Source organism: Stenella coeruleoalba, assembly GCF_951394435.1.
Source record: "Stenella coeruleoalba genome assembly, chromosome: 16".
Classification (NCBI taxonomy): domain Eukaryota; kingdom Metazoa; phylum Chordata; class Mammalia; order Artiodactyla; family Delphinidae; genus Stenella; species Stenella coeruleoalba.
The window spans coordinates 534,337-555,571 of record NC_137162.1 but is presented as its reverse complement, the minus strand read 5'-3'; the positions used below and the strand labels follow the sequence as shown (position 1 = coordinate 555,571).

Sequence of the window (21,235 nt, the reverse complement as noted above, 5' to 3'; positions counted from 1 at the left end):
GAGTCCACAGCCAGCAACGGTGAGAGCACAACAGCGGCGCCCAAGGGATAGACCAGCGGGCGGCCTTCTCGTGTTCTTCCAGAGAGAGCCCCGCCTCTGCTTCTCCCCCGGGACCCAGGCCTGAGCCAGCTCTGCCTGTGACCCAGCAGGACTCAGATCCACTGCCCGTCACACGTCCCCCAGGCCCACCAGCCAGGTCAGGGGCCTCCCTCCAGGGCCCCCGAATCAGGCCCTGCCGATGCGCCCCGAGCCCGACCCTACTTGGGCTGCTCCTCTGCATTCCTGCCCCTGCTGGTGGCCCAGCCCCTTCTGAGGTCTCCCCGCCTCGTGCCCCACGGTGAGTCCCCTGCCTGCTCCCAGCCCCAGCCCTGGGCTTAAGGCCCCGCGAAGCTGGAGTAGGGCGGGGGCTCTGGCTGGGACCCCTGCAGGGGCCACCTGTGGGCTCGTCTGCAGGCCAGCGATCCGGGGCCCACCTCTGGCCCCTGCAGCTCAGCACCTGCTCCCAGGGTCCCTGTCAGGGCAGCCCTGTGCCCTGGGCTATGTTTCCCAAGCTCCACCCTCTGTCTCCAAAGCCCAGCCTCCGGGCCAGCCCCATGGCCACCTCCGCTGGTGAGCGAGCACATGGGCACTCCTTGACACAGGCACATGTGCGATGCCCACTGCAGGCTCCTGCTTCAACAAAGGGCCAGCCAGCCTCCTGCGTGTGCGCGTCTGGGTGTCTGGCCCTGGAACACAGTGGCAGCCCCTGGCTGTACCCTGAGGTGGAGGGAGGCTGCGGGAGCCCGCACCACACCCAGACTCCTGCCCAGCTGGCAAGACACTGTGAGCTCCGGGCTGCGGGAGCTCATCTCCGTCGGCCTGCCAGCTCCTGACACTAGGAATCAGTAGGGGCTGCTTGTGGCCCGGAACCCCGCGGCTGGCAGTCTGGAAGACCCAGCACACGGATCCTGCGGTCCTGGCTCCACAGGCAGGGCTGCTACCCCACCGCAACGTGCTGCCCCCTGAGGCTGTGTCCAGGGCAACCCTCAGAGATGGCCCCGTCCAGGCTCTCCCGGAGGCAGGGCCCCTCCCGGAGGGAGCAGGTCCTCGGCCTCAGCTGTGCTTCTAGGGAGCTCAAGCCCTGATTCTCCCCGCAAGGGCCTCGGAGCCCGCCCTCGGAGCGCCACGGCCCTGACCTGGGCCATGGGGCCGCGGCCGCGCAGTCTGACTCAGGGAGGATGCAGGCTGACTCAGAGCTGGAAGCAGCCCTGAAACCCTGACAGAGGTTTTCAGCTCTGACGCCACTTCCTGAAACCCTGCAGGGGCCCAGGATGTGAGTCAGTGGGCGGGAAGCAGAAGCAAGGCCCTGGGGTGCCCCCCAGCCCCCAGCCTGGATGCCAGGACACGGAAGCCAGCAGGATGCAGCCCCTGTCCCCACCCCCAGCCCCCCCTAGCCACACCCACCCACCGCCCTGAAGTCCCCGTCCAGGGCCAGGGGCCCCACGTGGCCTGGGTGAGGCCCGTCGCACAGGTCCTGGCTCCGCTCTGACCCCCCGGCCTCCAGAGCAGACGTGGCGATTACCACGAGGCTCTGCCGGTCCCCACAGGCTCTCTTCAGGGCACACGACCTCCCAGCGAGCTTTTTCTCCGGGGTCCTCGGGGACTTCAGGTGAGCTGACAAGCAACGCTGCCGCCCCCGGGCCCCCACGGCACACAGCACACCGCAGACCCTCCACATTCACAGACACAGTGATGACGGGACAGCTTAGGGCCTCCGGGGAATCGGACCCAAGTCTTCACGTCCAAACCAGTCTCGGGCGCAGGGGAGCCACACCGGCCGGGAGCCCTGAGACGCGCAGCCGGGACGGGTCCAGGCCTCATGCTTGTGGACACACTCGCTCGGGCCCCCGCGGCGCTCTGAGCCTGCTGGACGGTGTGCGGCCACACCCGGAAGCACCTGGTCTGGGGGGATTCCGTGTGGGTTCAAAGTCCGAGTCTGGTGGACGGGGAGCGTGGCCCCTCTGGCCCTGGGAGTCCCTCTGTCACCGGGGCTGGTCTCTTGCACGAGCTCCAATTCGCTGGTCCTTCAGCTTCAGCAGGTGCTCCAGTCTGGCCGCCTTCATCTGCAGGACCTGCAGGAAAACACACGTCCCTGAGGGACACGTGTCCACCCTCTGGAGCTGGGCAGCTTCAGCCCTGGGCTACAAGGCCACACAGCCAGTGGTCAGACCAAAGGCCCTCGAGTGGGGCACCCTGGACGGAGACGATGTGGGTCCCCGAAATGAGCCTGAGGGACCCAGGGTGATGGAGGGCAGGACACGAGAGGGACGGGCTGGCTTCCCTCCCCCATCCCGTCCAGCCTACTCCTGGGTCCTGCCAGCCACGGGCTGAGACTGGGAGCCTCCCGGCCTATCCGCTCTGCAGCCCCTGCCCGGCCCCGGGCAGGTCCTTGGAGCACGCCTGCTGATGGTGCAGCGCCATGTGCAGGGCTCACTTCTGAAGGGAAACAGCCAAGAAGACGCTCCCGTGAAGACCGACGGTCGCCCCTACTCAGCGCCCCTGCTCAGCGGTCCTGCCTCCAGTGCAGCCGCTGGCCCTGCTGAGCCTCCTTCCAAGGGAGGCCACGGCGCTAGCCTCCCTTGCTGGGAACACAGAGCCCGCCTCTCAAGCAGGTGAAAAAGAATATTTCGAAAAGCTCATCTGCCCCCTCGATGCTGTGCCCAAGGACAGATGGCTCCAGCTGGCCGAGGCAGGGCGTCGGCCTCGCAGCAGACAGACCCCTCCGAGGACCCTGGACAGGGTGCACCAGCAGGCCCAGTGTGCCACCGGCCCATGCGGCCTGGCCACACCTCTCCCCAGTGACAAGCTGCGAAGGCCAGGGGCGTCCCGAGGCAGCACGCCGATTGAGCGTGTCCAGTTCTAATTTCAGTCCACGCGGGAGGCTCCGGCCTGGCACATCCAGGCCCCTCCACGGCCCTCCCCCCGCCTGCTTTGTCTTACATCAGTGACAGTCACGGGAAGGGCACTTAACTGTGTCACTATCTTAAGTGGCAGGTGAACGGTTTTCCCCTCTGGGTTTCATAAAATAAAACACAGTTGGCAGCTGAACAACGCGGCGAGGAGTGGCAGCGGGATGTTAGAGGTGCCAAACAGCACCCCCCGCACAGCCAATAACCCGCCTACAGCTCTACGTTCAGTCCCGCCCCCTGGGTCTGCAGCACACACAGTGCAGCGCCGTGGTGCGTATCTACTGAAAAACACACACGCCATTCAAACCCATGTTATTCAAGGGCCCACGGAGGCCAGGGCCCCCTGTGTTAGCCCAGGGGCCAGAGCCACGGCCATGGGCGCGAGAGAGCAGCTTCGTCCCTACCATGGCTTCCTCTCTGCTCTCCAACACACGCAAACCACGCGATGACACCACTTTCCTGCTTCCTTAAGAAAACTGAGTGGAGATCCGCGCAGCCCTCGGGAACCGTGCTGTCATCACAATTCCTGACAACCCCTCGGACCCTGAGGCCCGACATGTTCAGCCTGCACAGCCACCCCACCCCCCACTGTCTTGGGCCCAAAGATGCAGCCTGTGCTCCCAGGGTGCTGGGGGAGCACGCAGTGGTCGCTGTGCGGCAGTGAAGGGACCTGAGCACCTCCTGAACCCAGGAATGCTGGAGACCCTTGGTGAGAGAGAGGGGAAGAGGCTGCGCCCCCAGAGCCAGGCTGCGTCCCAGAACCAGGTGTGCACCTTAGGGATGTGCCTCTGCTCCCTGACCTGGCCCCATGGCCCCTGGGCTGCTGTCCAGCACATCCGGTGGCATCGCCTGTGAGTCTGCAGCCCCTGGCTCGTGGGCCCCAGGCTTTGATAACTGGTGAAGCTGGGTGGTCAGTCCGTGGGGATGGGGGCTTCTAGGTATCTTCGGAACGTCCTGTATTTAAATAACCCACCTAAACGTGGGTCCCAGTCAGGGGCCCCGCCTGCCCCCCGCCACCTCGCCGCACACCAGTCCGGGCTGCTTGGGGGCGCCCAGGCCTGTACCTTGACTGCCTCCTGCAGCACGCCCAGCACCTGCTGCTCCTCCTCCAGCAGCTGCTGCAGCCCAGGGTCCAGGAGCTGCCAGGGCTCGCCAGCTGGGCCCCGACTGAAAGGCAAACCCGGGGCCTTCGGCCCGCGGGCCAGCGGAGGTGGGGCTGGGGGCACAGAGGGCTCGAGATGGGGCCCACCCTCTGTGTGCCCAGCAGCCCATCTCCTCTGGAGCCCTCTGACTCCCAAGGGTCTCCGCCCCGGAGGGCGCTGAGGGGCTCGGCAGGCCTGCGAGATAAGCCGACCGCCAGCTCAGGGCCTCCGGCTGGGAGAGGGGCACACAGGGGCGTGGTGGGGTGGTGGGCTCAGCCCACACAGCGCCACGGGGGCACAGTCAGGCCTAACGTGGTGCCCAGGCGCAGCCCTCGGTGCCTCTGAACGGCTTCCCCGTTTGGAGAGGTGACCATTGAACGACGGCCACCCCGCACGGCCAGTGGACAGGGCCCGGGGGTGCCCACTTGTTGGGGGGGGGGCGGTTGGCCATTACCAGCGTGTGCAGAGGCGGTGAGCCCCACCCGTGGTCTGTCAGTGTCGCCACTGGAGGCTCCTGGGTCCAAGGGTTTGAACCCTGGCAGAGGGTTCAAACGTTGTGCAGGGAGACCGGCAGGAGGGGCCGACTCTGCTCCTGTCGCCGACAAGAGGCCTGCCTGGGTCTCCCAGTCACAGACAGGGAGCAGGGAGGGGCTCACTGGGGGACGCTGGGCCTGAGCGCTTCTGAAAAGGGAAGCAGACAGGTCAGGCTGGAAGGGGCCGTGGGGACCCAGACTTCACTGCAGCCTGGGCCCCGGGGCCGTGGGGACCCGCGGCTTCATCCCCACCTATTTCCTGGTTTTACTCTCAGCCAGTTCCAAGGCTGTACGATGGCGCCCACATGTCCAGCCCTGCCGGGCGGGTCCTCACCCGCCTCCACCTTACCCCTCACTGCACACAAGACTGGCTCGATGGCCCCAGGCGTGGTGGCCACCACCTTGCGGATCTCCTCCTCCAAGACACAGAAACCCAGCTTGTGGAGGACTTTCCCACAGAGGAAGCAGGGTACAGCCCTCAGAGCAGACCGCCCTGCAGAGCCGGGCGGCAGGGCTGGCTCGCCTCCGTGCAGAGGGCCCGGGACCCACAGAGACCCGTGGCCGTCTCGTTCCCGGCCACCCCATCAGGGGTCACAGGACACATGGTGCCCTGTGCCTTCAGGCCAGGTGAGTCCCAGCCTGGGCCACCACCTCCCCGATAAGTGTCCCAGAGACTCTGCGGAGGACGCATCCTCTTGCCTGAGTCTCCTCTGTTCTGGGCGGAAGTCCTCCTAGCTCACCTCCAAAGTGCTCAGAGCCTGGCCTCTCCCCACGTCCGCCTGCAGCTGCCGTCCTCTCGCCTCTGGGGGCGGGGGCAGCCCACCCCTCCTCCCCCTCCCGCAAAGTCCCCTCTCTCCTCAGAATAAGTCCCCCCCACAGGCAGTGTGCTCCGAGGACCCTTGGTGACATCCCCTCCCCACTGCAGCCCCACTCTGTTCACTGTCACTGCCTCATGGGTTCTGCCTTGTTGTCCCTCATGTGACTTGTCACAGCTGACACTGGTCCCATCTCTTCATTTATCTGTCTTCCCCACAGACGTACAGCCCCACGAAGGCAGGGGCCCACGTACTGCTGTGTCTGCTGGGCCTGAGCAGAGCCTGTCACCCAGAACTGTTGGCGGGTGGGCGGCTGAGCGAGAGCTGTGGTCACGCAGTCAGAGGGCAAGGCTGGTGCCCCGTAAGCGGGTGTCGAGCTGACCAGTGCTGTCCTCTTGGCGGGGGGCCCCCAGGAGCCCCCGGTTGGACTGGACAGTGTCAGGGAGACCCACAGCAGGGACACAGCCTGAAAAGTTGTCCCAGGGGCTGGGAGGGGCTGTGGGGAGGCTGCCGTCCAGGACGGCCTTGGAGAGTGAGGAGTGGGGCCCCAGCAGAAAAGGCGGGGGCGGAAATCCTGCCGCGAAGCCCCGCCTGTTGAGAATGCTCCAGCTGCCGAGCTTCTGGTTCGCGTTGCGGGTGGGGATATAGTTGTGCAGGTCCACAAGCCGGGGGTGGAAGAGCTTCACAATCTCGGCCAGCATCACTGGGGTGGAGCGGGCAGGGGCGCGAGGTGAGCTAAGAGCCCTTGGATTCCTTAAATCATCAGTCATCCAGGGCCTCCGAGGTGGATGAGGACGGAGAGAAGTTCTGGGGAGCACCCGCAGGGTGTGGGCGCCCCAGGGGAGGGGGCTGTGAGAGCCCGTGGTGTCAGAGGAGCTGCTAGTAGAACCCCAGTCTGCTGCATCCTCCCCCGGGGAACGCGGGGTCCGGGGACAGGAAGAATTCCCGTGGCCAGGTTGAACACAGAACTGGCCGCTCGCTTTGCCGCATTCCTCCTCCTTCTGGGGCCATCGAGGCAGCGCCCCTCCCACGTCCTGCCCACTCCTTCCAGAGGTCCCTCACGCCCTGCCTCTGGGGTCGTCTGCATTTTGCAGGGAGTCCGGAGAGCGGGGACCCTTCCGGGGCCGCGGCCCTTGCCTGGCCGTCCCGACTAGCGGCACATCTCCTTCGGGGCTCCTGCTGGCCGGGAGGGATGACCGCTGCGCTCTTCCCCTGAGCAGAGAGCGCCAGGAACCGCCTGACGGGCGGCGGCCCTGCGGCCTGGACAACCGGCGGTCACCCCGGCCCCCGGCCCCGTCGTGGCCGCCGCCCCGCCCTCACCGCCGTCGCTGAAGTCCCGGGCCAGGTGGCGCTTTGCGGCGGCTGAGCGGCAGTGCGTCCAGCCAGGCGTCTCTGAGGCCACGGAGGGCGCCGGGCAGCAGCGGCGGCCGGGGTGGCTCGGCCTGGCGGCGCCCAGCGTGCCGGTGCCCACCGTGGAGCCGGGAGACGGCGGCGGAAGGGCGGGGCCGTTGCCGGGAGACCGGAGCGGGGTCGGAAGGGGAGGGGCGCCGGCCACCTTGGGTGCTGGCGGCCAGCTCCGCGCGGGCGGACCGAGCTGCTTAGTTTAAGCAGAGGAGGGCTTACGATAAAGTCTCAGAAGAAAAGGGAAAGTTTTATTTTAACAAGCATTGGACTCTTAAATCTTATAAATTCCACATTGTTTCGCATGCAACATTTTCCACCCATCTCCCGTCATTTAGAATTTGATCAATAATTTAATCGTAGAACACAAAAACTTCATTAAAGTTTTCAGCCCTACTGAATGTGCATCTGAGGTTTCCAGAGACCCAGACAAGACACCAGGGGCAGTAGGGAGACACACGTGGGTGAGGAGGCACTGGCCTGGCCCCCGTTCCTGAGGTCAGGACAGCAGCCGAGGGCCCGACCACGGAGTCCTGGGCGGAGAGGGCCTGGGCTGTGACCGTGGGGTGCTGAAGAGTGACCTTTGCCATGAGGAGTTGGCTCTTCCGCTAGGACTTTTCACAGTGGACCCAGCCCTCAGGGAGGGGGACGGAGGGCCTGGGGCCAGGCAGCTGGTCTGTCGGTGCTGGTGGCGAGGTCACATGATCACAGGTAACGTCCAGACAGGTGCACAGATGCCCCCCAGGGTGCTTTGAGCTCGGGCCCCATCACCTCCTCTGGACGGGGGGTTTCAGAGCAACCTTTGGGGCAACAACTCCCTTGGAAAAGGAAGAAAGAACTGACATTAAAAACCATCTGCTACGAAGAGCACAACTGAATCTAATTTCCATTTACTTTTCTTAAAATTTGGATCCTCAGTTCATCCAACGATATGACTGTGCTCAGAGCTCAGAGCCGAGTGGAGACAGCCCGGGTATTAACAGCTGATGCTTTATCAAGAATAGACTTCTGTACTTAACACTAGTGGAGAAAAAGACACAGTAACAGCTGGAAGAAGCGGCAAGCACTGAAAAGTCCTCTGACAGAGTAGAGGGCGGATGTTACACCCTCTCAGGGCTGTGCCCCAGGCAGCCAGCTGGGCACTGCCCTGTGTGTGAGGGCCTCACCTTAGTGGGTCCAGGCTGGGCCCCTCCGGCCCTGGGCTTGATGGGTGGCATCGGTGGAGTGCAGGTTGGCTTGACGACCTGGAAGGAGGCAGACACAGCTGATAGCCAGCTGGGCCAGGGCGCCAGCTTCCCAGCTCCTTCTAGAAAGTTCCCTGGGTGCTCTGCTCTGCTCCACCCCCTCCCCACCCACAGCTGCCACTGCCCCGAATGAAACCCAGATGTGGCAGGCCCCCATTCCTGGGCCCATCGGCTTATCTCACTGCCCTGCCCTCTTCCCTCAACTCCCCCCTCCCCCAACATGACCCAGGAAAAGCTCTTAAATTGCCAGAGTGGGGGTCTTCGGAAGCTCTAAAGCAAAGGATCCACTACTAGAATTTGCATTGGTTTGCATCTCAGCTTTCCCGGGGCCAGGGCTGGAGTGGAGACGGAAGGCCTCCAGCAGAGGCCCTGCTCAGCCCAGGCAGCTCATTCCAGCGCCAGAGGGACAGGGTGGGCCCAGCACACCGAGAAGGTCCCTGCTGAGCAGAGGGGCAGAAGTCGCCTGCACTTTTCTCCCCCAGCACAATTCCCTGGCTGCCACCAGTTCCGTGGCCAGAAATCTCTCTGCCCACCCCCTTCCCTGTCTGGCCTGTCAAAACCCCTCCTAAGACTTTTTTACGGACTATTTTTGTAACTTCGTTGTAACTCTAAAATTAATTCAAAATAAAAAGCAAAAAGTAGAGGATCTCCGTTAAGCACACGCCACAGTAATGGCTGTGGTAGGCGAGATCCACTCACAGAGGCACCGCGGGTCCGTTTAGGAAGTGACCAGCCGGGCGTTGCTCCATGCACCCCCACGACATTAACCGCTAAGGGAAGACGGGCCCTACTGAGATTTAGAGCCCTGCGGACACCATGCAACCCAGTGATGACTCCACACCGGCGGCGGACAGGCTGCCTCGGGCCCCCCAGGCTCCTGGCGGGTGGAGAGAGGAGCCTGGGTCTCCCTGCCTCACAATTTGCCAGAGCAGGTGACCTCCCCGCCTGCCGGGCGGTGCGTGTGCCTGTCCAGAGGTGCGCAGGACCCTCGGCAGTACCCGCGGGGCTCCCAGCAAAGAACGGGACCCACCAGGGCCAGACCTCAGGACAGGCGGGAGGGCCTCCCGAGTAAGCCCAAAGGCAGGGGGCTTGCTGGGGCGGCAGTGACTCACATTTGGGAGAGACCCTTCCCAAACCCCTGAAGCCTCAAACCAAAGGGAGCACAACGATGGAGCCCACAGCCCCACACACCCCTGTGCCCCTCCCCCGGGGGTCCTCTCACCTGCTTGGCCTTCAGCCCCGGGAGGGGCTTGGTGGGAGGAGCAGGTCTGAGCTGCTGGGAGGGGAGGAGAGGTCAGGACCCCAGTTTCCCTGGGTTCAGTTCATGTCGGCCCCTGAGGGTGCAGTGGCCACCACCCGAGGGTCCCTGGCCCACCAAAGCCAGCCCCAGACCCTCCACCTCCCAGGATCTGCTCTATGCCACCTCGACGGCCCCTCTGCCAGCCCCCCACTCACCTGGCCTGGGACCTGCTGGGTATACACAGGAACTGGGGACGGTGGGCTGGACATAGCGGCTGGAGGCTGCAGGAAGCCGGCCGTGAGCCTGGGTCTCAGGGCAGCCACCTCCAGGGAGCCCTGGCTTCGGAGCTGCCCCCACCCAGATGAGGACCCAAGGTTCCGGCCCCTCCCAGAGTGGGAAGAACACAGGCCCGTGTGTGCACAGGGGGCGCCATCCTGCCCCACCACTGGGCAGGGCCCTGAGTTATGCTCCCTTCCCACAGCCCTGGGGACGCACAGAGGTGCTGCATGGCAGCAAGGGCGTCTGGGCCTCAAAACCGTCCCGAGGTGGACTTTGCAGAGGCCTCGAGCCTCAGATTCAATCTGTCACCAGCTCCTGCGGGTCCTCAGACCACTCGTTCTAAAGCCTCGTTCTGCCTCTAAATGGCGGGCGTGGTGGCCACTCTGAGCCACTGGGTACTGCATCCTGGCCTGAGCTTTGGGGGTGGCCTGGGGAACCCGTTGGGGATGCCTAGTGCTTACAGCAGGAGGTGGCCACTTAGGGGTCACCGCGGAAGCCGTGGGTTTGGGTGGCTGGCTGGGGTGGGAGGAAAGGCCCGGCTCTGGGGGCCCCCTGGTGGGAGCCGGGGCCCTGCCCTTCACCGGTGTCCTGTGCCCCTCGTGGAACAGGGGGTTGGAGAGCCCCATGGCCGTCTTGGGCGCCACATTCCTGGGGAGAAATAAGATGGGTCAGTGCTTCCTGGCCTCAGGATTCAGCCCAGGGACTTGGGGCTCCTGGGCGTGGGAACCCTGGCCTGGCCAGAGGCCCACTCAGCTGCAGCTGCCCGTCGGGGTGCGCCAGTGACAGCCGCGCGCAGAGGGAGAGGCAGCCTCACGTGTCCCCATTGACTCTGGGGTCCAGGTGGGCCCGCAGGAGGTACTTGGAGGCCACTGGGCAAGTGTGTCCTGCTGCGGCCAGCGTGGGGGTCGAGGTCCCCCCAGAGTGGGCACCGGGGACACCCAGAGCCCAGGGCAGACTCAGAGCGCACTGTCCACCGAGGGCGGTGGGGTGCAAGGGGGAGACGGGGTCCTCTCTGAGTTTCCATATCACCAACCTGTCACCATGACCCACACCTGCTCCCGTGTCAGCGAAGGCAGGGGGCCCAGAGTGCGTTCTCCCCCTCCAGCAGTGCGAGCAGGCGACTCGCTCTGTGCACACACGCTGACGCCCTGCAAGCCCAGAGCTCACTCACCTCCTTCGGACGGGGCGCCGGGCTTTGCGGTAGATGACCACGCCTGCCAGGGTCAGCGCCACAGGCACCAGGAGCGCCACAGGCACCAGCACGCCCACCAGGCGTCTCCGGGACGCTGTGGGGACACAGGAGGCCAGGTGCCACCAGGGCCAGATGTGCCTCGAGGCAGCAGGGGCTGGGAGGGCCCGCGGGCAGCTTAGCGCATGTCCAGGCCAGCCTGGGGCCAAGGAGGGGCCTGAGGAAGGCGCCCCCTCCTTGGCCACGCCAACAGCCCTGAGCCCTGGGCCCCCTGCGAAGGCCAGGGCCACCTGAGGATCCTTGGCCCTGAGAACCGGTACATGACGCCAGCACTCTGGGCTCTCAGGGGACCAGCTGGAGGGCTTGGTGGTGGGCAGCCCCAGGCCCTCAGTGATGTGGGTGCAGCCAGGCCAGGCCCTGTAGGCCTGACTGCTGGGGAGGAAGACACTTGTGGGGGTGGGAGGCCCCGAGGTTCCCGGGCCCAGGACGGGGCTGAGCACCCAGCAAGGAGCTGGTGCTGTCCCTCGTTGCCCCTGCAGCCCTCCCTCTGGGACGGGCCCCCCTTCTCCTGTAGGGCCGAGGTGGGGACTCGGGGTCCTGGGGTCCAGATGCCGGGGGCTGCAAGGCCACATCTTCAACATGCCCCTCACGGTTTAGGGGCACACGGCCTCCTTCTCGGCCCCTCCCAGGTGGCCTGAGAAAAGGCAGGACCCGCAGCCAGATCCCCTGGGCTTGCGAAGGTGTGTGAAGGCGCAGGGCGGGGCGGGCCCTGCCTACCTGTGCGCACGGTAGACAGCAGCTCTGCGCAGTAGGGCGGGGCCCAGCCCGGGTGGCAGTGGCACTGGTCCTTGTGGTTGCACACCTGGGGGACGACCAAGGCATCAGGGTCTCCAGACCCCCACCTGCCGCACCGCCCAGTGCCCACTGAGGCGCCGTCTGCTCTGCTGGGGCCCCTACTGACAGAGGACAAGCTAGGGGTCCGGGACTGCCACCACCCAGGTTTCGTCAGATGTGCTGACGGCAGCAGCCCCTCCCCGGGTGAGGGAGGATGGCTCTGACGGGACGCTGTGGACTTCCTGAGCAAAGCAGGCATCGCCGCAGGACGGGCAGGACAACTCTGGGGCAGGCTGTCCTCCTGAGACGGGGACACGGGAGGGCACTGCCCCAGGCCCCCCGGTTTCAAGCCTTCAGAGCTCTGACCTCCCCAGCGTCACAGCACAGGTTACTAAGAGCTCAGAATAGGACACTTCACATCAGACCGGCCTGGCCCACATGTCCACCAGCACTGTGACTAACCTGGGCTTCCGTGTCTACACGGGACGCCCAGATCCCTGTCAGTTCCAGCCTCAGGAGGCCTCAGCAGGCTCCTGGCACAGCCCCAGGGCACCAGCCTCTGCCCTCTGTTTGTCTGGGCTATCCTCAGCACAGCCTGAGCGTCTTTCAAGCCCAAAGGGCTGGTGGCAGGCCATCCCCTGGACCCACGTACCCCATGGTTGCTACACCGGGCAGAGCAGTTTCTGGATCTGTAGACATGGAGGTCCTGGCAGAAGCCTTTCCAGCAAACCTGGAGGGCAGTGGGGGTCTCCGTAGGCAGCCAGTCTAGACCCCTGCTTGAAGCACCCCAGCTCTCCACCATCAACCAGAGCGGACCCAAAACCTGTGTCTGGGCTTCGGAGGGGCAGGCCACAGCCTTCACACCCCCGGTGGCCTCGCGCGCAGCCCATCTACTGGCCGGCCTTGGCCACGGGGAGAGGCACTGCCCGGCCAGCCTTCTGCTGCCACCAGGGCCACAGAGGACTGGCCCCGCCCATCCCCAGAGGGCTAGCAGGACAAATAGTCTTCAAACCCATTAACTGAGAAGGGTCTTCTCCCGCACCCCCCATGCGCCTTCCGAGTTTCTCCCCAGAACAGAGCCCTCCTCCAGCCGCCACCGCCCTGCTCTGGGCCCCAGCAGCTCGCCCTGGGGTCCAGCAGCCCAACCGAGGCGCGTCCGGCCCACCTGCTCCTCGCCACACTTGGTGCCTTCCGGCACTGGCTCGTACGCGCTGCTGCTGTCCTGGACGAGAGCCTGGCAAGCACCCGAGGAGGTGGTGAGGGTGCAGGAACTCCGCTCCGGGGGCTGCCCCCCCTCACAGAACAGAGTGCCACACCTGTTGACCCTGAGGACAGAGGGACGTGCGTGGAGCCAGCTCCGCGGGGACCCCTGCGCGGTGCTCACAACCGTGCTCAGCGCACCAGGAGCTGTGGGTGAGGCCCTGGGTCCACCCGCAGGGGTCCACGGCCCAGCCACAGTGACCCACTCTCCCAAAGGGCAGCATGCTCTGGCCTGGGGGTCCTGCAGGGCCAGGTAGGCCCCCGGAGAGGCTCCTGACTCAGCTCCCGGACTCCTTTGTGCAGAGGACTCTCTTGGTGGAAACATTCCGTGCCCTGGACCCAGGGAAGTCGGGCCACGGGAGGACGCTCACCTGCCAAAGTCCAGGGGGATACTGCCCTTGCAGCCTGTGGAGATGCTGTAGCTGTAGCACGTCTCCGTGGCAACCCGAGCGCCTGCGGGGCAGGAGCAGGTCAGCGCTCCGACTCAGGACCAGCAGCCACCCTGGCAGTCCTGAGGGGCCCATGACCAGGGCCCATGCCCGCCTCACCTGGCCCCCACAAGTCCCGGCACCTCTGGGCCACCGTGGGGCAGGCCCCGTTGTAGCAGTAGCCGCCCGGGCAGGGCGTGCCGTTCTCCCAGAAGGCGTCCTCGGGACACATGGGCTGCCGGCCGTCGCAGTGCTCCCCGAGGTCACACTGGTCCTTTGCAGGGCGGCACGGCTCTCCGGCCGGCTTCACCTGGTTCAGCAGAGCCGAGCTCACCCAGGGAACAGGAGGCGCCCGAACACCCACGCCTGCTGCGGTGCCCCAGAACCCCAGGCTCACCCTGCACTCGTGGCAGCAGCTGCCGTGGGCACACTCAGCCCCCTTGGCCAGCAGGCAGGTGCTGGCATTGCAGCAGCGGTTCTGACAGTCCTGGGGGCGGGGGCAACAGCGAAGGTCTAAGCGGGCTGCACGCTGGGCTGGCCCCAGGCCCTTCCCTCGGGTGGTCTGGTCACTCCCCGCCACGAGCCCTGCCAGTCGTTTTGGTACCAGAGGACAGGAGGTGCCGCTGTGCGTGCGCAGGGCGCCCGGGGGTCAGGAACGGTCGCCCCAGCCTGTGGATGGGGACCGGCCCCCCATGTGGGCAGCGGGCAGAAAGCAGAGGGTGGTGGCGGGGCCCGGCCCTGTACCTGGGGGGCGCCGCAGTCGCACTGCTCCCCACGCTCCAGGAACCGGTTCCCACACACGGGGCCGCCCACCAGCCGGTCGGGGTCCGGGGCGTCTACCAGGCAGGCCGTCTGGGGCTTCTCCACGAACGTCTCCAGGTCAGCCCGGCTGCAGTGGCTGAACTTTCTGGGGAAGCTGGAGCTGCGGGGAGGGGAGTCCCTGTCATCAGAAGGGGGGGGCAGCCGCCCGTGCCCTGGGACACCCCTGCTGGGCGGGAGGCCCTCGGGCGGGCTGGCTGGGGCCAAGCCTCACCCGATGCTGGCCGCCATCACGCAGCCGCCGCCGTTCCGCGGCACTGCGCAGTAGCAGTCCTGGATGTTCTCGTCGTGGTCCATGCCCAGGTTGTGGCCCATCTCGTGGGCCATGGTGCTCGCCACGCCGACGGGGTTCGGGCTGTGGTCCTACAGGAGGGGCCATGCTGGCTGGGGTCACTCTGGTGGCCAGTCCCCCGCCCGCCCCCAGCAGGCTGAGGGGCTCGGCGGTCCCTCCTGCCAGCATCACTTCTTCAAACCTAAAGCGTCAGTGCATCCTTCGGAAGAGGCAGCTGCTCAGGTGTCCAGGGGCAGCGTAGGGACCAGCAGGTGGACCTGAGTCCTGAGGCCCCCCCTCGCAGGCCCCAGCTCAAGCTCTGATCCCCACTCCCTTCCCCCCCCCCCCAGTGGCCAGCTCCAGCCTCTGTCCAGCAAACCCAGCTGGATCCCCCGCACCTGGTTCACAGCCCCCGAGTCCTGGGAGCACATGGCGGACACCCTGGCCAGTCCCACGGTGGTCCCTGCGAAGTCGACCCCGCTGGGAAAGAGAGCAGTGTCTGCACGTGGACACTCGGAACCCACCTCCCCTGGGGGCTCCCTCGTCCTGGCGACAGCGTGGCCCTCCGCCCACTCACGTGATGAGCTGCGCGTTGTCGTGCAGGTGCCGCCCCGCCAGGTCTCGCACCCGCCAGGACAGGAAGTTGTTCAGTGTGGTGTCGGCCTGGGTGCTGACGTGAATCTTGTCCCCACCGTTCCACATCTCCAGGCCCACGAGCACCACGCGGAAATTGAGCTCCTGATAAAGCTGCCAGAGGGCAGGGAGCCCCGAGGGTCAGGTTCCAACGGTGAGGCCAGCCAAGGGCCAGAGGTCCCCCCAGCATCCGCTGCGATGGGACAGGTCACGAGGGCAGAGTCCTAGCCCCCCCATCACCTGGCAGATGGTTCTACTGGCAGCCGGCGCCCCCCATGGCCAGCCCTCTCCTCCTCTCCAGGTGCCCCAACAGGCCTCTACAACCGGGGTTTCTGTTGGGCTGGGTGTGTGCTGCCGCGGGGTCCCAGCAGCCCCTGCTGAGAGGAAGCCCCCAGAGCGGAGCGGCCCCCACCTTGTCCACGTGGTTGACCACCTCCAGCATCCGCTGGCGCACAGCCTCTCTGCTCCCCAACCGCTGGAACTGGAGGACAGTAGACCCTCAGCTGCAGCCTGTCGGCCCACCTGCACCCACCCCACCCCCCGCCCCTGCCCCCGGCACCTCTGTGCTGTCCGTGACCACGAACAGCTCCACGTAGCGGGTCTCTCGGGGCACTGGCCAGTTCTGAGGAGTAGGGACAAGAAGCCGGTCAACCACCCAGCCACAGCCCGCCTGTCCTCAGCCCGTCTGCGCACACGGAGCATCTCCAGGCCCCGGAGCTGGCCCCACAGCGCTGGGGGAGCCTTGGTGGGAGCTGGGGGGGGCTCTGGCACAGACTAAGGAGCTGGCTCTGCGGCCAGCGCGCAGCCAGGCCCAGGCCCACCCCAGCCACGGGGGCGGCAGGCAGCACCCCCGCTTTGCAGGGCATTCAGGAGTCTGGGGATGCATGGGGCCAAGCGGACGCGGAAGCAGCGGGCAGGGCCTCCCCTCACCCGGGGCCTGAGGGCCGCCGAGACCCGCGGCCCCAGGATGGTCTCCAGGCTGCTGTCGTTGACCCCGCAGGTGCCGGCCTTCTGCTGCAGGTGCTGTGCCTGGTACAGTGCGTGTTGCCCCTCTTCCCCGCCCCCATCCAGGGGCTCGATCAGGTGGATGGTGGAGCCGGCCTGGAAGAAGCCCCTGAGGCAGAGGGAAGCCCATGGCTCTGAGTTAGCGAGGGACCCCAGGGCAGCAGGTGCCCCCGGCCCATCCCTCCCTTCTTGGCCTCAGTTCACTTCGCTGGAGAGTGAGACAGTGCTGGGCCCTGATGTCCTGATGCACCCCGCCTGGTCGGCAGCACCCACCTGAGGCCGGCACAGGTGCTGAGGCTGGCAGCGGATCCCTGGTGCCCCTCCACGTTGCCCTGGTAGAAGCAGTGGTCCTGTGGGAGGAGGGTGTGAGGGCTCCGCCGCCAGTGCCCGTGCTCCCCACACCGCCACGGCCAGCCTTGGGGGGGGGGTCACTCGGGGGCCACACCTGCCTCAGTAGCCGCTCTGTCACCTGGGAGCCATCGGCGGCCGTGTAGGTCTCCACGTAGCCCGAGCCCACCAGGTCCCTGGAAAAGAGCCCCCGTGATGCTCTGGGCCCCGCCTGCCTGCCCCAGAAGCCACCTTTGGTGTGGAGGAGAGGCTGGGCCAGGGAGCTGTATGCCCAGGACACAGATGTGTCGGGGGCAGGGATGGGAGCAGACTGCAGGCTTAGGCCCCTGCTCACCTGTTCTTCCGAAGGTGCAGGGTGAAGGTGTGCCCTCGGGCCCCCAGGACGTAGCTCACACTCTCCGGGTACAGGCCCTGAGCCGGGAGAAAAGGGAGGGGTCCAGAGAGAGGGGCCCTGCCCCAGCCACGCCCACCTCAAACCTGGGGGTGGGTAGCACAGGGCCAGTAGGGGGAGGTGGGGCCTCGGGTCGAACCGGAGGCAGTGGGCAGGTGGGGAGCTCCACCCAGAACCGCCTCGGGTGCCTCAGGCCTCGGTGGTTTCCTCACAAGTCCACACGGGGAGAAGAAGAATGCCCCTTACCGGGAAGCAAGGGGAGGGGGGACACAGCCCCTGACAGGCAGCCTTAGAACCCAGGCGGCAGAGGTGACCCGCCCCTGCGAGGCCCTGCCCCTTCCAGCCCAGGGCCCGACTGGCGGGGCGCCCCCAGCCGCAGCTGACCCCTAGGACACCGTGCGCTGTGCCCGCACCCTGAGGTCAGGACGGGGCTGTCCTCAACACACACTTGGGCACCTGCAGGCGCACACGCTTCAGGTCTCAGAAGTGCCCCCAGGCGCCCCGGGGAGTCCCAGCCCAGCCCCAAATGCCTGAGAGGCGTAAGCTAGCGCCCTGCTGAGCCATCCCCTCCAGTCTTGGAGGAGTCTGACTAATCGCTGGAGTGAAACTGGGGAGTGGCCGCGGCCGGCGGAGCTCCTGAAAGGAAGACAGGGCGGCCCGGCCGGCACCCCCCACCCCGAGGCGGGGCGGCTGTGGCCCTGCCCAAGGGTGGGCAGGATGGAAGAAGAAGGTGAGGCCCGGGGAGGGGGGGCGGGGAGGGAGGAAGGCGGCCCCTCACAGCTCGCTGGGCACACGGGGAGCTATCACCCTGCTCACAGACAGAAACGGGCTCTGAGGGGCCAGGGAGGGACCCCCAGGCCAGCCTCCCGCCCAGGCTTACCAAGTGGAAGGGCAGGGCTCGGCGGGTGCGGGGTGCTGGCAGGCGCCGGGGCCTCACCACCTCGTACTGCTCCACGTGGGGCAGGGTGGCCCTGGGGGCAACCTCTGCAGGAGAGGGGGGTCAGCAGGCGCACAGGGCACCCTCCCGCCCTGGGGGTCCCTTCCCAGCCTGCTGTGCGCCGGCACCTCCTCTTGGGGAATCGCCCGACAGCGTGGGGACCGCAGACTCTGAGCCCTGGCTGCCCAGCCCAAGTGGGGTTCTGCGTGAAAGAGGCCGCAGGACCCCTGCCCTGGGTGGGGTCGGGCAGACTTGCGCCTGGCAGTGCACGGAGACCCCACCCAGCGCCTGCCCTTCCAGGAGCCCACCAGGCTGCCTCCCAGACCCTGGGGTGACCCGGATGCCCCCTCCCCCTCAGAACGAGGACACACACAGGCCCTGGGCGGGGGGAGGGGTGGGGGACGCGGGGGGAGGGGGGCCCGGTCTGCCCGTCCAGCGCTTAGAGCTGACATTTTTCATCCCAACTAATCACGTGACCGCGTCTAACAGGGAACTGGCAGCCCTGTTCCGCAGGGTTCACCCAGCCCAGATCTAGAAGCTGCCCCGTATCCAGCAACAGACAGCAGGGACCCAGCCCAGGCCCAGAGATGGAGACCTACTCCCCAGGTGACTCTTTTCTCCTTCTTTCAAGGTGTTAATGGTTGTGTCTCCGTAACGGCTATCTGGCAAACCTCCCGGAGTGAAGGCCGTGCAGAGGGCCTGCCCCGTAAGTGCCCTCCCCCCCGAACCCCAGGAGGCTCTCAGGAGCTAGGGTGGGGGCCAAGGCCAGCAGCACAGTCAGTTCCCCCAGAGGAGAGGCAGGTCCCCATGTGGCAAAACAACCCCCTGGGGTGCCCCCAACCCCTCGGCTCCAGGCCACTGCTCCTCGGTCCTCCCCTCCCTGCCAAGCTGGGGGCTCCCCGTGGAGGTGGGCAATCCTCCCGAAGCCCCGGAATGGGGCCGAAGCAGCCAGGTCCTCCACCCTGTTCTGTCCCAGCCGGTCCCCACCTCCAACGCAGAAAACGCCCAGGTGGCCGTTTCCCCACGCACTTCCCTTTTGAAGTTTCCGTGTGTGCACCGCCCAGGGCCTCCCCACCGACTGGCCACCTGTGCGCCGCCGAATCCCAGAGACCAGCCCAGAGCCCCGCGCAGGGAGCAGGGGGCCAGGCGACCGGACCAGCCAGAGCCAGACGCCCAGCACTCACCCTGTAGCCACAGCGCAGCAAGCAGCAGGAGCCCGAGGCCGTGCATGGTGGGCGGTGCGGGCGGGGTCCGGATCCGAACCCACGGTTCCGGGGGGCTGGGGAGAAGGTGCTCCGTGCTCAGGCTGGCTCTGGTCCTGCCCTCGCCTCTGAGGCTCTTGCCCTCGCGCCCCGCCCTGCCCCAGCGACCAGCCCCCTGCCCGTGGCCAATCAGCCCCTCGGGGCCGGGAAGGGCCGGGCCTGGGCACCTGAGGGCGCGGTCCCGCCCCCACCCCGCCTCCCCGGTCTCCTTCTGGTCCCCTGGGGCTCCTGGACAGTGTCCCGTATCCAGTGTTCAGCACACAGTTTTGTCAACGTGGACTGAATTAAGCAGGGCAGGTGGACAGACTAACCTGGGCCACTCCTGCAATTGCATCCCCCATGCAGGTGAGGAAACAGGCTGGGGCTGCCCGGGGGGCCCCGCCGGGGGTGGGGGTGGGAGTGGAGGCCCTGCTGCGTGTGAGGCGTGCGCAAGCTCCAGCAGCCCTGCTCCCAGGCTCCTGAGGCCTCACTGGGGAGACTGGGCAAGGGGAGCACACAGGTGGGGCCGCTGGCCAGGTGCCGGGCAGCCACCTGGCTCAGGGAGCAGACCCTGCTCTGTGGAGAGGGCGGATGTGGAGGCCCAGTGGACAGCCCTGGGATGCGGTCGCTATGGGCCAAAGTCTGCAGCTGCCTGCCCGCTGCTGCCCCCAGCCCCCAGTTTCTGCCCGCCCTGCCCTGCCCTGCAGGCTGGGACCACTCCACTCTGGCCTGGTACCTGGGGATCCAGGCTTCTTGCAGCTGAGCTGGCCGGTGGCACCCCAGCCTCACTCTGAACGTGCCCCTGGGAAGGCAGGACATCAGAGCGTGTCAAGGCCTCAGGTGAAAGGGTGTGGTGCCCACAGTGGGTCCAGACCAGAGATCAAAGTTCAAAGGACCATGATTTCCCCCGAAGTGAACAGCAGAAAAAGGAAAACAAGGCAGGAGGGCTTTGCACACACTTTGGGGTATCTCGGGCGTGGGTGACAGAAGCCCCCAGGGCCACAGTGAGCAAGGGGCACAGGCAGCTTGTGTCCCTGAGCCCATACGTGACCGTGTTTCACACAACGATGCGTGTGAACCACCCCAAATCCTCCTGGCCATTTTACTTCTCTTTTTTGATATTGCATGTTATCGGATAGCAGAAGTTCAAAGGCTACGTGTCCCTATTTGGGCAAAAACCCCAGCTGCCGGGACTACACGCTCTGCTGCCCAGACCTCAACAGGGAACTCGGCAGCAGGGGCTCAGCACCGGCACCCCCACCCCACCTACAGGACCAACGTGGGCCCGCAGAGTCCCCTACCCCAGAGAACCCCTCCCCCACCCCACCTACAGGACCAACGTGGGCCCGCAGAGTCCCCTACCCCAGAGAACCCCTCCCCCACCCCACCTACAGGACCAACGTGGGCCCGCAGAGCCGCCTACCCCAGAGAACCCCTCCCCCCCACCTACAAGACCAACGTGGGCCCGCAGAGCCCCCCTGCCACAGAGAACCCCTCCCCCACCCCACCTACAGGACCAACGTGGGCCCGCAGAGCCCCCCGCCACAGAGAACCCCTCCCCCCCACCTACAGGACCAACGTGGGCCCGCAGAGCCCCCCTGCCACAGAGAACCCCTCCCCCACCCCACCTACAGGACCAACGTGGGCCCGCAGAGCCCCCCACCACAGAGAACCCCTCCCCAAGCCCACAGGGCGCTCCCCTCCCGCTGTCAACACCTGCAACCCGGAGGTGTCTCCTTCAGGAAAGCCCAATGCCCAGAGCCCAGGACAGGGACGCAGGGCTTCTGGGCCTCGGGCCAGGTGGGAGGGCCAGCGGGCGCCTCTGCTCAGAGCCTGTGCTGCAGAAGCCCGGACTGTGGCATTTTGGGTGCACCCGCACGCACTGCAGCTTAGAAGAGGAAGCAGTTTGTGGCTTGAGTCCAGGCCCCCAGCTCAGGGTGCCCCCTCCGCAGGGCAACAGCGGGGTTGGGAGCTGCCCGACCCCTGCCCCTAGGGGAACCCTGTCGTTCCTCATCTGCCAGAGCGGGGTGGGGGTGGGTGGGCGGGGAACACCTGGAGCAGGCGGTCCGAACTGAATTTTGAAAACGACCCACGTGGAATTCTGCAGGGAAAGGGTAGGGTGGCTGGGAGGGGGGCAGAGCAGCACAAAGGTATTCACCGCAGGCCACACCTGGGGCTGGCCGTGCCACCCACTGCCCATCGGGAGGGGCCGGACAAGGCTGGGCCTAACAGGACAGAGGCCACAGCCTCAGCCGCCGCCCCAGGCAGCTCTTCCAT

At 66.4% G+C, this 21,235-nt stretch overlaps 2 protein-coding genes across 2 annotated transcripts; both read right to left on the bottom strand.

Moving 5' to 3' along the window:
* Positions 1-1,577: 1,577 nt before the first annotated feature.
* On the bottom strand, positions 1,578-7,429 carry LOC307175153 (uncharacterized protein; the record flags this gene model as incomplete). Its single annotated transcript, XM_079900020.1, is given in 8 exon segments — positions 1,578-2,111; positions 4,013-4,115; positions 4,876-5,204; positions 5,665-5,733; positions 5,786-6,141; positions 6,759-6,795; positions 6,797-7,032; positions 7,300-7,429. Coding segments are annotated over 8 exon segments (1,350 nt in total). The 3' UTR covers positions 1,578-2,021.
* ADAM8 (ADAM metallopeptidase domain 8) lies at positions 7,136-20,972 on the bottom strand (the record flags this gene model as incomplete). The annotated part of the gene is given in 27 exon segments (XM_079899992.1): positions 7,136-7,657; positions 8,006-8,083; positions 9,306-9,359; positions 9,539-9,604; positions 10,064-10,250; positions 10,774-10,990; positions 11,569-11,653; positions 12,278-12,355; positions 12,791-12,950; positions 13,257-13,338; positions 13,434-13,623; positions 13,711-13,800; positions 14,058-14,235; positions 14,347-14,495; positions 14,802-14,883; positions 14,981-15,150; positions 15,449-15,517; positions 15,596-15,658; positions 15,967-16,150; positions 16,315-16,391; positions 16,487-16,565; positions 16,724-16,800; positions 17,661-17,764; positions 18,902-18,996; positions 19,695-19,760; positions 20,682-20,728; positions 20,730-20,972. Coding segments are annotated over 27 exon segments (3,021 nt in total). The 3' UTR covers positions 7,136-7,606.
* Between the last annotated feature and the right edge of the window lie 263 nt (positions 20,973-21,235).